The 14387-nt window shown below is 33.2% G+C and overlaps 1 protein-coding gene and 1 long non-coding RNA gene across 3 annotated transcripts in view; one reads left to right on the top strand and one right to left on the bottom strand.

Annotated features, from left to right (window-relative positions):
* Positions 1-14387, top strand: part of LOC143044376 (uncharacterized) — an 85708-nt gene that overhangs the window by 17921 nt on the left and 53400 nt on the right. The window lies entirely within an intron of this gene.
* Positions 437-14339, bottom strand: LOC143044374 (uncharacterized). 2 transcript variants are annotated; one of them, XM_076216352.1, is made up of 7 exons: positions 13330-14339; positions 10273-10372; positions 7497-7961; positions 6199-6678; positions 5472-5598; positions 3674-3804; positions 437-2812 (listed from the first exon to the last, which is right to left on the bottom strand). In XM_076216352.1, exons 3-7 carry the CDS (start codon positions 7722-7724, stop codon positions 1637-1639), a joined length of 2142 nt encoding a protein of 713 aa, XP_076072467.1. In that variant the 5' UTR covers positions 7725-7961; positions 10273-10372; positions 13330-14339; the 3' UTR covers positions 437-1636. The 2 variants fall into 2 exon arrangements, with proteins under 2 accessions (XP_076072467.1, XP_076072466.1); XM_076216351.1 differs by lacking the exon at positions 13330-14339 and adding an exon at positions 11256-12318.

The raw sequence follows: 14387 nt of genomic DNA, 5'->3' as shown, positions 1-14387 counted from the left end.
TCTGTTTGTGAGAATTCACAAAAACCACCTAAACATGAACCAATTCCATGGTCTGCTTTTCTGTGTCATTATCTAAGACTATTCCGACTACATATATATTAAGGTACAGGGGCTGATCCAACCCCCGGAACCCTCCCCTGGATCCGCCACTGAGGTGATTCAAAATGATTATATGTGTACATATTTCTGTTGTAAAGTTCATTTGTCAAGTTTTGGTTTATTGGTCAGTGACACCAAATGGTATTTTTTAGTTTAATGTGGTGTTAATGTATATGCAGGACCTACACAACTCTGGAGGTAAAAAGACTTTTTCATGTGGATTTTCCTCGTAAATGTGAACATGTTGAAATAAACTTAGACTTTTTTTTATTTTTGGCTTCATAGACTAGTTTATGCATCAATATATATATATAGTGACTACATATACAGATAAGAATTAGAAGTATTCATGTTTATTTGGTTATTTCAATGTACATTTTGATGCAATCATGGACAATAGAATATATATACATATATATAAAAATATTATAAGAGAAATATATACATGTATCAAGCTAAAAAATATTACAACCTTTGTGAACTGTCGTATCAAATAACTCTTGTTTTTCATACACATGATTTTTATACTTTTTTTAGTTCAACTGTTACAAGGTCTTATCAAATTGCATGCATGTATGGCAAGTTAAAATAATTTCAAAATGGGGAAACCATCAATAGAGATGCAAAATTAAAATTTGAATGTACTTTATACCCACAGAAAGGTATATGCCATCCTTACATGTACATTGTACTGTAGATCATCTGTCCCATGTATATTTTAATTGAACAGCCATATTTAAGTAAAATAAATTGAGTTAAGCTCACGGTTTTATGTAATGAATACATGTTCCTAAAGCAGTAAAAATATAATTTCAAATCATGAGGATGTAAAAATTAACTTAATGTAACTTAGTGACATTTATATTATGATGTAATAAACATGGTGAATTAATTGCATTCTCAATTCTTTTTTGTTTGTTTTTCCTTACTCGATTGCATTTGAATTTATCATAACTGAATGTGTCAGAACATTATGCGATTAGTCCCAATCCAAACAAAAAGAGACGAAAGATATTTGTGAAGCAGTCAAAGTATAAGTCAGTTAAAACTGACAACACCATGGGTGAAAAGTAATCCAATTAAAATATAGATCTCCGATTTCGGAAAAGATAAAGATAAGCACAGTCAAAAAAATACAATGTGGAACTTAAACTGAACATCAAAACACCACATGAAAAAAATATTGCCATTTCTAGTGTTCCAGAACAGTAATATTGGTCCATATGAAGCACCCCTTCTTACGTTGCACATCTAAGTTTGAACCTGCTTAATATTTGACATGTTTGATTAAGTAATTCACATTCCTGGTGGACAATTGGGTTAAAATTTACTACATTTACTAAAACAGACTAACAAAGTAAAACAAAATACAAACTTAATAGGCCGGGGTTTTAAAATCAATAAAAGCAAATTAGAAAATCAAATGTTGCCATATTTAAGTTATTTCAAAAATTTTCACAGGTGTTTTTAAAGACATCTCCCCCCTCCCAAATAAAAACAAACAAGATGAATGTTCCAGGTATGACAGATTTACAGTTCAAAAATGACGATCTCTCAGCCGTCTGAAAGGAACTCTAGGCCTATGGCGGAAAATAAGGGTTGACAAATCCTTTGCAGAGTTTTTGTATGGATTTCTGTCCATACATAGTTCTTCACATTTTATTGTCCTTCCAGGTGAATTGTTAAAGGCCTTTATGTCAATTAAATCTTTAGCTACCTTCTCTACATCTTTTTGGTAGGATGGAAGATGATGAAAACCCTTTCGTGTGCGCATTTCACTAATAACATCATAATGTTTAATCAAATTGATCAAATGAGGAAATTCTTTTGATTTGGAAAGAATGCTGTCTTTTGTTTGACACCCAGTTGCAGCAACTTTACTATCTCTATTCAGTAGTTCAACATACTCATCAAGAGCCATGTTGTTGTTCTTTCCTCCTTGTAGGTTAATGCACCTGTTTGCTACCAGTCTTTCTGTGATGTCAGCGGGCATTGTACCAGATGTCATTGTTATCAGATGTGTACAGCCTATGGTGTACTTGACTTTGCCAGTCTTATTAAAAATTGGAAGCTCATACTTTGCTGAACGAACAGATCTGAAACCATCACCCATATCTACTGCTGTATCTAAATTTTTATGTAGTGCTGTGAGTTTAAATATCAGCAAAAGATGATCAAGAAGGTTGTCTTGTTGTTCTTTTTTTTTCTTTTTGTCTTTTTTAACTGCTGGGGAATTATAGTTGTGTTCTTTTGCCTCATGTTTCTTTAATGTTCCTACAAAGGCATACGTGTTCAAACAAAAGTGGCAATGAAAACGCCCTTCGTACATATTCTGCACATAATAATTTTCGAGATGGTCACGGTCATTCAGGACATCCCTAACCTCTTGTACAATGTCCGTTGTTTTTTCAAAAAACCATTTGTCCACAACACTCTCAATAACGCTGTTGACCCATTCAATTTTTTCCACATTTTTTAATTCTGCAAACTTCGGGGGAAAAGGTATTGGATCCTCATAAGAAGTCAAATTAAATTGCTTCAGAAAGAATATACAACAGATAGCATCAAAGATTGTATAATATAGATGTTTATAAGCCCTGTATGAGTTTTTTACTTCATGTTTAACATTTCTTGCATTCAACAAATTCCTGTAGTAATAAGCTGTTCCTCGGTCTTGTGCTGATGAAGTACTGAATGTCAACTTACAAATAGCCTGAAAAATACAACATTTAGCATGCTTTAACTGAAAGCTGCAACATTTGCTTATTTGAAAAATGGTTGAGTTATTTCAATGATGCCAATTCCTACAGACTAACAATCAATTTGGCAAAACTGAACAAAGGCATTTTTCAATAAGGAAAATCTTAAGCACTAGTTCAAATATTGCTCAATGACCTAAATAATGAAAGTAACAGGTAACATACAATTATAGCTGTTGGATGAGGTGGATAACCAAAGAGAAGCATACTGAGTGAGGACTGTGCTCAAGGTTGATTTAACCTTTCAAAAAGGCTTAAATTGTGAATTTCTGGAAATTATTTTTAGTAACATGCTGTAAGCTTTGTGCAATATGCTGTTTTTGACCTTAGAAAAGCTGTTTGTATGTAAACGCAGAAAATACAAATGTACATGTGATAATGTTATTTATATCTGCTTATATATTATGTGTAGTGACAACTGCGAATTATGCAGGGGCAGATCCAGCCATTTGAAAAAAAAGGGGGGGGGGGGAGTTCCAACTGTATGCTCCCATTCAAATACATTGATCGGCCAAAAAAAAAGGGGGGTTCCAATCCCCTGAAATATGACATGTTGCATTCTGTCAGGTCTTTTCTTATGAGTGTCAATGTCATTGTGGAAGATTTAGTACTACATGTAGTAACCTTTATTCTGTACTATTTAGCTATTCTTACTCTTAAAATGCATTTTTTAATGGTAACTGTTTATACTTAATAAATATCATTAAATAGTGACCATTCCTTTAAAAAAAAATTGTATAACACATATATTTATCACAAACTACTCAATGGTATTGTACACAGGTTTTTTCAAAAGTCTAAAGCTATGAACATACCTCCAAAAAGTTCATTAAGCGATGCCAATCTTCAATCTTGGATATAAACCCTTCTAGTCTGTCAAAAGGATTATCAGCATTGGCCATTGCTTCTTGTGCACTCTGAACTCTTTCATCTGTTAGTCTGTCTCCTGAAATATGTAAGAGCTAAGAGATAACTTTTAAATGCTATTTTACAAAAAGGATCTGCCCCAGTGTCAACCTGATTGAAGTATAGATCTTTGATTTCATTATACTACAATGAAATCAGAGATCTAAATTTCCAATTGATGCTGTCAGTGATAAAGTGTTATGTTCTTTGAGAAATATGTTTATTCATCAGTTAAACACTGAAAAAAAGACTAAGTCCACATTTACAAACTGAAACATTACTCGAAGGTTTAAAAAAGTAGTATTAATGTATAAAACAAGAGTGCACACGCTGAAATGTCTCGCCTTCTATACTAATCATTGATATTATGTTGATAGTCTTAAGTATAAAGCTAAGCTTTATAACAATTGTCACATAAACTTAACATTAACCAAGATAACTAAACATAGACCAATGAACCTTGAAAATGAGGTCAAGGTCAGATGAACCATGCCAGGCAGACATGTACAGCTAACAATGCTTCTATACAACATATATAGTTGACCGATTACTTATAGTTTAAGAAAAATTAGACCAAAACACAAAACCTTAACACTGTGCAATGAACCGTGAAAATGAGGTCACGGTCAAATAAAACCTGTGCGACTAACATAAAGATCATAAAATATTTCCATACACCAAATACAGTTGACCTATGGCATATTGTATTAGATAATAAGACCAAAACTCAAAAACTTAACTTTGACCACTGAACCATGAAAATGAGGTCAAGGTCACATGACATCTGCCCGTTAGACATGTACACCTTACAATCGTTCAATACAACAAATATAGTAGACCTATTGCATATAGTATGAGAAAAACAGACCAAAACACAAAAATTTAACTTTGACCACTGAACCATGAAAATGAGGTCAAGGTCACATGACATCTGCCCGATAGACATGTACACCTTACAATCGTTCCATACAACAAATATAGTAGACCTATTGCATACAGTATGAGAAAAACAGACCAAAACGCAAAAATTTAACTATAACCACTGAACCATGAAAATGAGGTCAAGGTCAGATGACACCTGCCAGTTGGAGATGTACACCTTACAGTCCTTCCATACACTGAATATACTAGCCCTATTGCTTATAGTATCTGAGATATGGACTTGACCACCAAAACTTAACCTTGTTCACTGATCCATGAAATGAGGTCGAGGTCAAGTGAAAACTGTCTGACAGACATGAGGACCTTGCAAGGTACGCACATATCAAATATAGTTATCCTATTACTTATAATAAGAGAGAATTCAACATTACAAAAAAATTGAACTTTTTTTTCAAGTGGTCACTGAACCATGAAAATGAGGTCAAGGACATTGGACATGTGACTGACGGAAACTTCGTAACATGAGGCATCTATATACAAAGTATGAAGCATCCAGGTCTTCCACCTTCTAAAATATAAAGCTTTTAAGAAGTTAGCTAACACCGCCGCCGCCGCCGCCGCCGCCGCCGTAGCCGCCGCCGCCGGATCACTATCCCTATGTCGAGCTTTCTGCAACAAAAGTTGCAGGCTCGACAAAAATTAACCACAGGGTGAACCAAGATGTGTAAGCAGCTGATGCTGGAATCTATTATATTTGAGTTTTCAGACTGCATTCAGCATAGAAATATGATATATCAATTAAGTAACTCAAATTATTACACTAACCTCCAAGAAACACTTCTCCAGAAACTTCTCCATCACTGTATGGAACATACTTCTTAGATAGATCTTGTAACAACCTAATTACATCTTGTGTCTTTGTTTCGTTACAATCAAATAGTCCTAAGGGATACTGAAATTATGCATAAAACAATTTGATGTGAAATCGTAGACTAAACAGTCATTATTTTCTCATTCATTGTTGAAGGGCAATGCATACCTATAATGCTTCTGCGGACAGTTGTCTTACACCTTCCTTTTCTCATTGGCAATCAAACCACATCTTCTTACTTTTATAATTACTCATGATAAGAAACATGTCTACAAACTCCTGGAAACAATTTCATTTAGAACATTTTATTAATTGATTTACTTAGCAAGATAGAATTTATGTTGAAAGTCAGCAATGTCAAAGTTTGACAATAAGTATCACATTTGCTTAACATTATCAATGAAAATGAAGGCAAGTCTAGAGAACCCTTCCAGAAAGACATGTAGTCCTTACAACTTTCCATATACCATGTATACTGGTACCAAATATAGTGGTCCTATCACTTAATATTTAACTTAATAACTGAGAACTTACAACAAAACATTCCAGTAACTAATGAACCATAAAAATTGTGTCAAGTTGAGATAAAATTGAGAATAATGCCGGAACATTGCTGAAACTTTAATAAAGGAAGCAACAAAACTGAAGTTCAACGTACATGTATAACTAAAAAATGAATACCTGGTTAGTTCTTCTTCCCACTACATCTGAATATTTGTGTGGAAAATGCTTTGGATAAATCTTTGAAAACATATTCAACTGCGGTAGATTGGCTACAACTGCATTTCCAATAATGAATGTCAGTTCTTTACGAAGTAATAGTTGATCTTGTATAGAAGGGATAAAATCCTCTGTTGTCATATGATCTGGAGATTTAATTTCTGGTGGAATTTCAATTATGGGAGTTATCCGATCTTCAACTGCTATCACATTAAAAAGATGTATTGATACAGTTTTCTGCTGTGTTGTTCTATAAGAAGGTACAATATTTTTGTCCCAATTATCACCTACTAGTTGGTATTTAGGACCAGATTCGCCATTCTGCCATTTTTCTTTCAATTCTGTAATTGCACTGTCTAGATTTTCTTGCCAACTTGCTAATTTACTACGCAAAGTACTGGGATGAACACTTAAACCAATTTTTACCAGTCTTTCAATATCCTGAAAGATAAATCAGGATAGTTATCACTTACAAAATGTACCTAGTATTTATATTTGATATAAAGGTATATAGAATTTTTATCTGAGATGAGTGCCTGTGATGTGGTAGTATTATAGTCTATAGTACATGAGGTAGTGGGTTTGAAACCCAAGTGCAAGACAATATTTTTTTTACCAATTGCTTATAATACATATTGGCAGGTTGTCATGGTTGTAGTATTTCAGAAAAATATTATGTTGGGATCCTGCAGACATGTTTAACTCCATCACATTCTGCATACATGTACATGTATGTGTTTGTTCCAAGTCAGGCACCTGTATTATTCAGTGGTTGTAGTTTGTTGATATGTTACATACTTGTTTTTAATACTTTTTTGTACATAAAACATTGTAAAATAGGCTGTTTGTTTTCTCCTTTGAAATGTTTCATTTGTCATTTCGGTGCCTGTATAGATGATGTATGGTCTTTGCTCAGTGTTGAAGGCAGTATGGTGACATGTAGTTGTAAATTTCCATGTCATTTGGTTTCTGGTAGAGAGTTGTCGCATTGGCAATCATACCAAATCTTTTTTTTTTATAAAACCTGTTAAAACATAACATTGATCAACGAAACCAATGAAATGAGTTCAAGATCAGATGAACACAGTAAATTATGATTGTGGCCAAGTTTTATGAAATTTTATCAGGTAGTTTCAGTGGATATCCATGCAAATTTAACAGACAACACTGATGACTCTAAATGCTCTTCAACTATGAATTGTGGCTATAGCCTAGTTATGAAACTTTTTAATCCATTTTGATAAATTGAAAATACTTACCCTGTTAGTACATCCACCATGAGCCTGTATCATGCACACAATGTATTGAAGAGTTGACATTTCTCTACTCCTTCCATGAAAGGCAATAACAGCACTTTGAAGAACATGTCTTAATCTATTGTCAGTTAGTGATGATGGAATATCACTCACAATTGCTGAGATTATTTTCAGAATGCCAGGTGCTCTGATCACAAGTTCATTTTTGAGCTTATTCCAGGAAAATTCCATTATTTCATTGCACGAAGAGCCTTGGAGACATGATCCAGACTTCTTTTTACAAATCTGACTTGCTTCTTTTGATATAATTTTGGATGCACCTTTAATGACTGCATCACTATGGTCTGTTATCAAGGCATTTATGATGGTATCTGCATTTTCTGTATCAACAATTGCTCTACAGACTGTTCGAAAAGTTTCATTTTTTATGAATTTTGTTCTCTTTCCACTTGGGTAATAGATTGAAATCTAGAATGGTGGATGAAAATCATATTTAGTACATTGGTTTAAAATAAAGTGAAATATGTACAGACACCTACATGACCTATAAGTCAATGGTTGATCATTTTTTTGTTCATGAACATTAGTGAGGCTTTTTTTATAGTCAAATAAGGGTCTTTTAAAGTTTACTATACAATATTGGTTTTGCTGAGAGAAGAAAGTCATAGGGTAACCTGTATTTCTTTACTTTGACATCCTTTTGACGCAATAAGACTTGTCTCATTGGCTGTCATATCATTTATCTTTATACTTATATGTATAAAGGTTAATTGATATACAAATATCATGTAACATGAATAATATGTTACTTAAAAAAAAAATCTTTTGTACATTTTTTGGGCAGACATGGGGATGTTCTAATTATAAATCTTTCAATAAACCTATGACATGTAGGTGAATGTAATCTACTTCGGTCTTGAATATTCCTACTTCCAATTCACAAAACTTAACACTGTTCAATGAACCATGACAATGAGGTAAAGGTCAAATGAATCATGCAAGACTGACATGTTCATCATCACATATTTGCATGCACCAAACATAGTTGACCTATTGCATATACATGTATAGTATTAAAAAAAAAAACAACTTAAAGACTGATATCTTTTAAACTCTTAACCATGAAAATAAGGTCAAGGCCAGATGACAATGCCAGTTGGACATGTACACCTTACAATCCTTCTAAGCATCAAATATAGTAGACCTATTGCATACAATACAAGAAACAGACCAAAACACAAAAACTTAACTATAACTACTTAACCATGAAATTGAGGCCATGGTCAGATGTAATCTGCCAGTTAAACATGACATGTACACATTATAATCCTTCCATACACTAAATACAGTAGAACTACTGCTTATACATGTACATGTTAAAGTATCGGAGATGTGGACTTTCTCTGGCTGTTTATGACGTTCTATTAGTTGTTAGTGGCTTTGAACTAGCTGTCAGATAACCGTGAGTTCTCTCAAATCTGTTCATTGTGTCTTTTTGTGTCAGGATGTATAAGTACCTGGCCACAACCACTTGTATTTTTTGTCTATCTGATGAGTTAAGACTTTTTCAACGGATTTTTATAGTTCGTTCTTATGTTGTACTGTTATACCGCTGTCCCAGGTTAGGGGAGGGTTGGGATCCCCTTAACATGTTTAACCCCGCAACACTATTTATGTTTGTGCCTGTCCCAAGTCAGGAGCCTGTAATTCAGTGGTTGTCTTTGGTTTATGTGTTACATATTTGTTTTTCGTTCATTTTTTTACATAAATAAGTTAAGGCTGTTAGTTTTCTCGTTTGAATTGTTTTACATTGTCTTATCAGGGCCTTTTATAGGTGACTATGGGGCATAGGCTTTGCTCATTGATGAAGGCCATACGATGACCTATAGTTGTTAATGTTTGGTTCATTTGGTCTTTTGTGGACAGTTGTCTTATTGGCAATCATACCACATCTTCTTTTTTACATTGACCACAAAAATTAAACTTTGTTCAATGATCCATAAAATGAGGTTGAGGTCATTTGAAATAAGTGAATAAGGACCTTGCAAGGAATGCACATACCAAATAAAGTTATCCTATTACTCATAATAGGAGAGAAATTGACATTACAAAAAAAAATGTTACTTTTTTTTCAAGTAGAAACTGAACCATGAAAAGTGGGGTCAAAGACAATGGACAAATGATGGACATGTGACAAACGGAAATATTGTAACATAAGGCATCTTTATACAAGGTATATGAAGCATCTAGGTCTTCAACCTTTTAAAATATAAAGCTTAAATTGAGAAATTAAAGTTAACTCTGCCTCATAATTACTTTTCCTATGTAGAGCTTTCTGCGACAAAAGTCTATAGTTCAACAATAACAAAAACGTATCCAGAGTACACAGATGACCCACTGTCCCACTATCATTTTCTACGATTAGTGGACCTTGAAATTGGGGTCATCACTCTTAATATAGCATCAAAAGAAGAAAGATCATAACATAGGAAACATGTGTTCTAAGATTTAAGTTGATTGAACTTCATCAAACTCTAATTTATAATATGAAGTGGAACGGATGAATGATCAGACAATTGAACATACACACAAACTGAAAAAAATAATACCCCTAAGAGGGGCATAAAAATATTGGCAGTAACTGCATGGACCTATCAGTATTGTAGATGATAAAACATACCAAAGTTCTGATCAGTTAGCAAGCATGTGTGAAGTTTCAACTGGCTACAGATGATAAAGAATATTTAATCATTAGATTTCTGTCACTATAATAACATACCTTTTATCATGTTTATATTCAACTCATAACAGTCTTCACTTCTTTGGTAAAAGACAGAACAATCTATTGTGAACAAAATTCTATCTAATGTTAGAAACATCTGGAAAAAAACAAGAACAAACAGGCAAAAATAACTATTTGAATTTAATTGCCATGTGTCTTTTAAAAATATGTAAGGACAGTTGGTATTTTTTTATTTTTTTTTGTAAATCTTTGTATATGAACTGTATCATGAATGTTAATATATATTTATTTTATTGCAAATGAAATAAAATTTCTACATACATTGACAGAAGAAACTTTTTTCTGATCAGAGTCAAATGTTCAGTCAATTGTTCAAATTCTATTTAAAAAACATATGGCAATTTAAATTTGATAAACTTGATAGTCTATTTATAAGAGATTTAAAAACCAGTCACTTAAATAAGCAGGCATGTGATCATAAAACTGTATAGTACCATTATTAGATTCAGACACTGAATTCAAACAATCAATTGCATTGATCATTCAAAAATAGGGGCGTTAACTTTCTGTATCAAACAAAAAATTTCATTAGTTACTAGAATATTTCATTGTAGAGGGAGCCAGGAGAGGCAGTGTTTGAGACAATAAGTGATTTGACTGAAATAAATATTGAGGCCATGGTCATGATGGTTGGAGTGAAAATAAGAAATCCCCCTCCCTCCTTTAAGTTGCTGATAAACCTTTTGACCTCATCAAATTTGTGCCCCATTTCCTAACAATCAAATGTTTGTCCCCTAATTTAAGCAGAAATCAAGACCCATCCTTAGCAATCAATGTCTTCCTCACAATACACAATAGGATCAAGGTTCATAGGTTGGAAGGCCTGAAAATTACAATAATATGAGCTGGTTTATCAAACTCTGCTGTTCAAAATGTTAATATCAATAACTTTTATGCTGCAATCTTAGGTATATTGTAGACTATAAACCAGAGGTATATGAAGCTTTAAAAACAATTACCTATGCTGTTGAAATGCTGTTTAATACCAAAATATTCTGTCTTTCTTTCTTTCATAATTTTAGTCCTGCACTAGTTTATTATCCAGGCTATCAAAATTCAAGAATATTAGAATGAACAATTTACTTGCGAAATCAAAACGGTGGTTTTTAAAATACACCTTTTCAAATTGAAGAGTGCAGTTAAAGAGTTTGACTGAAAACCCTAAAATATTCAGTGGTACAATGTAGTGTAATGGCCTTCAAAGTCTGGTACATTTGGAATAATGATAGAAATTAAGTAAAAGATTCGAGATAAATATGGTTCATCTAGTGAATCCCTTTATTTTTTTTATTAGAATCAAAGTGATGTAGGGTAGGCATCAGTTTGACAGCAATCCAACAACAATTTGAACAAATATAGAAGATACCTCATATTGTGAATAAAAGTTATTGACATCAGAATAAAGAATAAAAACACTTATTAGAACATATTATGAACATATTATGAACTAATCAGGAAAATCATGCCCTTAAGCAGTAGCCATTCTATATTATTTATGTCTGGATTTAGTCATGTTAATTTTCGATAAAATGAATATTAAAAAAGCACTCAGTGCTTTCTTTATATGTGTACAAAAAACTACTTTTCTCTACCCTTTCAGTGGCAGATCAAGGGGAGGGTTCAGGGGGTTGGAACCCCCCTTTTTTTTTGCCGATCAATACATTTGAATGAGAGCCTAAGTTAGAACCTATCCACCCTTTTTACTCTGGATTAGGACCATCCCCTCATTTTTTTAAATGACTGGATCTGCCTCTTATTATCTTTCAGATCAAAAAAGTTTTTCAGGACCCCCCTCTTTTGTGGGAAAAATTTTACTGTTTTTATAGGGAACCAATGAAGCATGACTGGAAAGGGCCGCCTCATAGGCAGTCAGTGGGCCTCCTCTTATGAAAATTTCTGGATACACCACTTGAACAGGGCGGATCAAGCCATTTTAAAAAGGGGGGTTCCTAACCCAGGACAAAAGGGGGGTGTTCCAATTTCATGTCCCCATTCAAATGCATTGATTGTCCAAAAAAAAGGGGGGTTCCAACCCCGGAAACCCCCTCCCCCCCCCCCCCCCCCCACCTCTGTATTTGCGCCTGGGAAATGAATTACAAAATAAAATATGACAATCCAGATCTACTATGCTTACAAAAACATGGCTCCTGCTTATGGAAATAAGTCTGTTGATGGTGTTATTATGTACATCATGATGTGGAATCAGAAAGTTAAGAATATAATTAGTTTTATAACTAAAACATTACCATTTAATATTTTTTTACAAATCAATACTTGGCTTTTATTAAATTATTGAATACCATCATTGTTAATTTACTTAAATAAAGGATGCAAAATCATGTTGATATTTAACTCTGATATTGTGTCTTAATTTAAATGCAGTCCTTGTTACATATACTGTATTAATCACACCATTAAGTAACTATTTGCTTTGTCAATACATGGTTTCTCATGACAACTACAAAAGATATGAAAACTTTAATACTGAATTTAACCAACTATACTAAGGATAACTATCCAACATTTAGGGAGGAAAACAACAAAATTACAACCCTACAATTTTTATTTTTTATATTACTTGTAAATCATTCTGTTTAGCAATGTTTAGAAAATCAAGTAAGAATGGATTTGCAACTGTATTACTATTAAGGGATTATTTCGATCAATCATGAAAAACCATGTATGCATGTGTCAGGCAGCAACCATTTGATTTTCGAGGGGGGAGGGGTGCTATTGATTATTTTCCCAGACAATTTTTTCTTTTCGCCTTCAGTGAATAACAAACTATTCCTTTTGGCAACATGTTGAAAAACATTTTTTTCTTTCAATTTTTTTTCTCAGGTTCATAAACAAATTATATGTCTCAAAAACTGGAAACAAACTTTTAGTCCCACAAAAAATCCATGCCCCCCTCCTTCCCTACAAGATCAAATGGTTGCTGCCTAAATCTAAAGTTTGTAACAAATTTAAACAATGCAATTAAGAAACATGTAAAGTTTGAAACAAACAATGCAAGAAATATGCAAAATTCACCTTAATTTCTCCAGTTAAATCTGTATCTTTTAAATCGAGTCCTTCTTTGGTGAATTGCAGTGATCTCTTGGTTTTTGTCTGAGAAAGTCCCTCTGTTTGTTTTGGTTGTGGCATAAATTCAGGTGGTTTAGTTGCGTCTATTTCTGGCTGCTTTTGGTGAATGGGCTGTAGAATTTGCTGCTTTGCCAATTGGTTAAAGGGTTGCAGTTGTACCAATCGAATGGGTATCAAGGTTGAGAGTTGGGTTCTTTGTTGTTTTTCAGGGGGAATAAGTGGTGATCGCAACATTCTCTTTGTAACTGTAGCCCTTCGTGGCGATGGAATGTTTATTTGTGTATTCACAACATTCTGACGTTTTGTTACTAAGTCACCTCTTATATGTAATAGTTCTTCTTCAAGTTTTATAACCTTTTCAATAGTTCTGTTACATTTCAGGCAAATTCCATTTTTAGAAGAAGACGACGGAATAAAGTCTGGCAAAACTTTTACCACATTTTCTGTTTTTTGATCAGTCAATTTCAGTTTTTGAGTGTACTTTTTGTTAACAATTTTAAAACCATCAGGATCAACTATTGTTTGTACAAAAGAAAAGCCACATAGTTCACAGATATCTTCTGCAAAACTGTAAACTTTAACAGGTGTTGATTGTGCCATTTTATAGACTAACTATGAACTAAATGTTCCAAATTATGACGTAAATGGTCGTTCACATCCAAATTTGTGATTATGAGATACATATTAAAATTATTCATTGTTTCAATTCATTTCTTACCAATCGACAGTTTCTGAAGCGAGTGGAAAATTATCAAGATTTTAGCGCGGTTTCTTTCGATGTTCTCTGGACATATGCATGAGCCATTATTTAAATTTATGTATCGAATGAACTGCAAAGATTCGTTAAGATAAATTTTGATTGGTTTAAATAGTCACGTGTGAAATTTGTCAAAAGTGAAAGTAAAAGCTGTAGTTGTTAGATCTCATATGTAGTAACGTAGTATAACGAAATCGGAGATCTATATTTTATTATTATTCCGAGTCCTTATTGCGTTTTAATAATT

The sequence above is a fragment of the Mytilus galloprovincialis genome, chromosome 9 (assembly GCF_965363235.1).
Source record: "Mytilus galloprovincialis chromosome 9, xbMytGall1.hap1.1, whole genome shotgun sequence".
Lineage (NCBI taxonomy): Eukaryota > Metazoa > Mollusca > Bivalvia > Mytilida > Mytilidae > Mytilus > Mytilus galloprovincialis.
The sequence above is the reverse complement of the archived record's forward strand: the minus strand, read 5'-3'. Positions and strand labels throughout refer to the sequence as shown.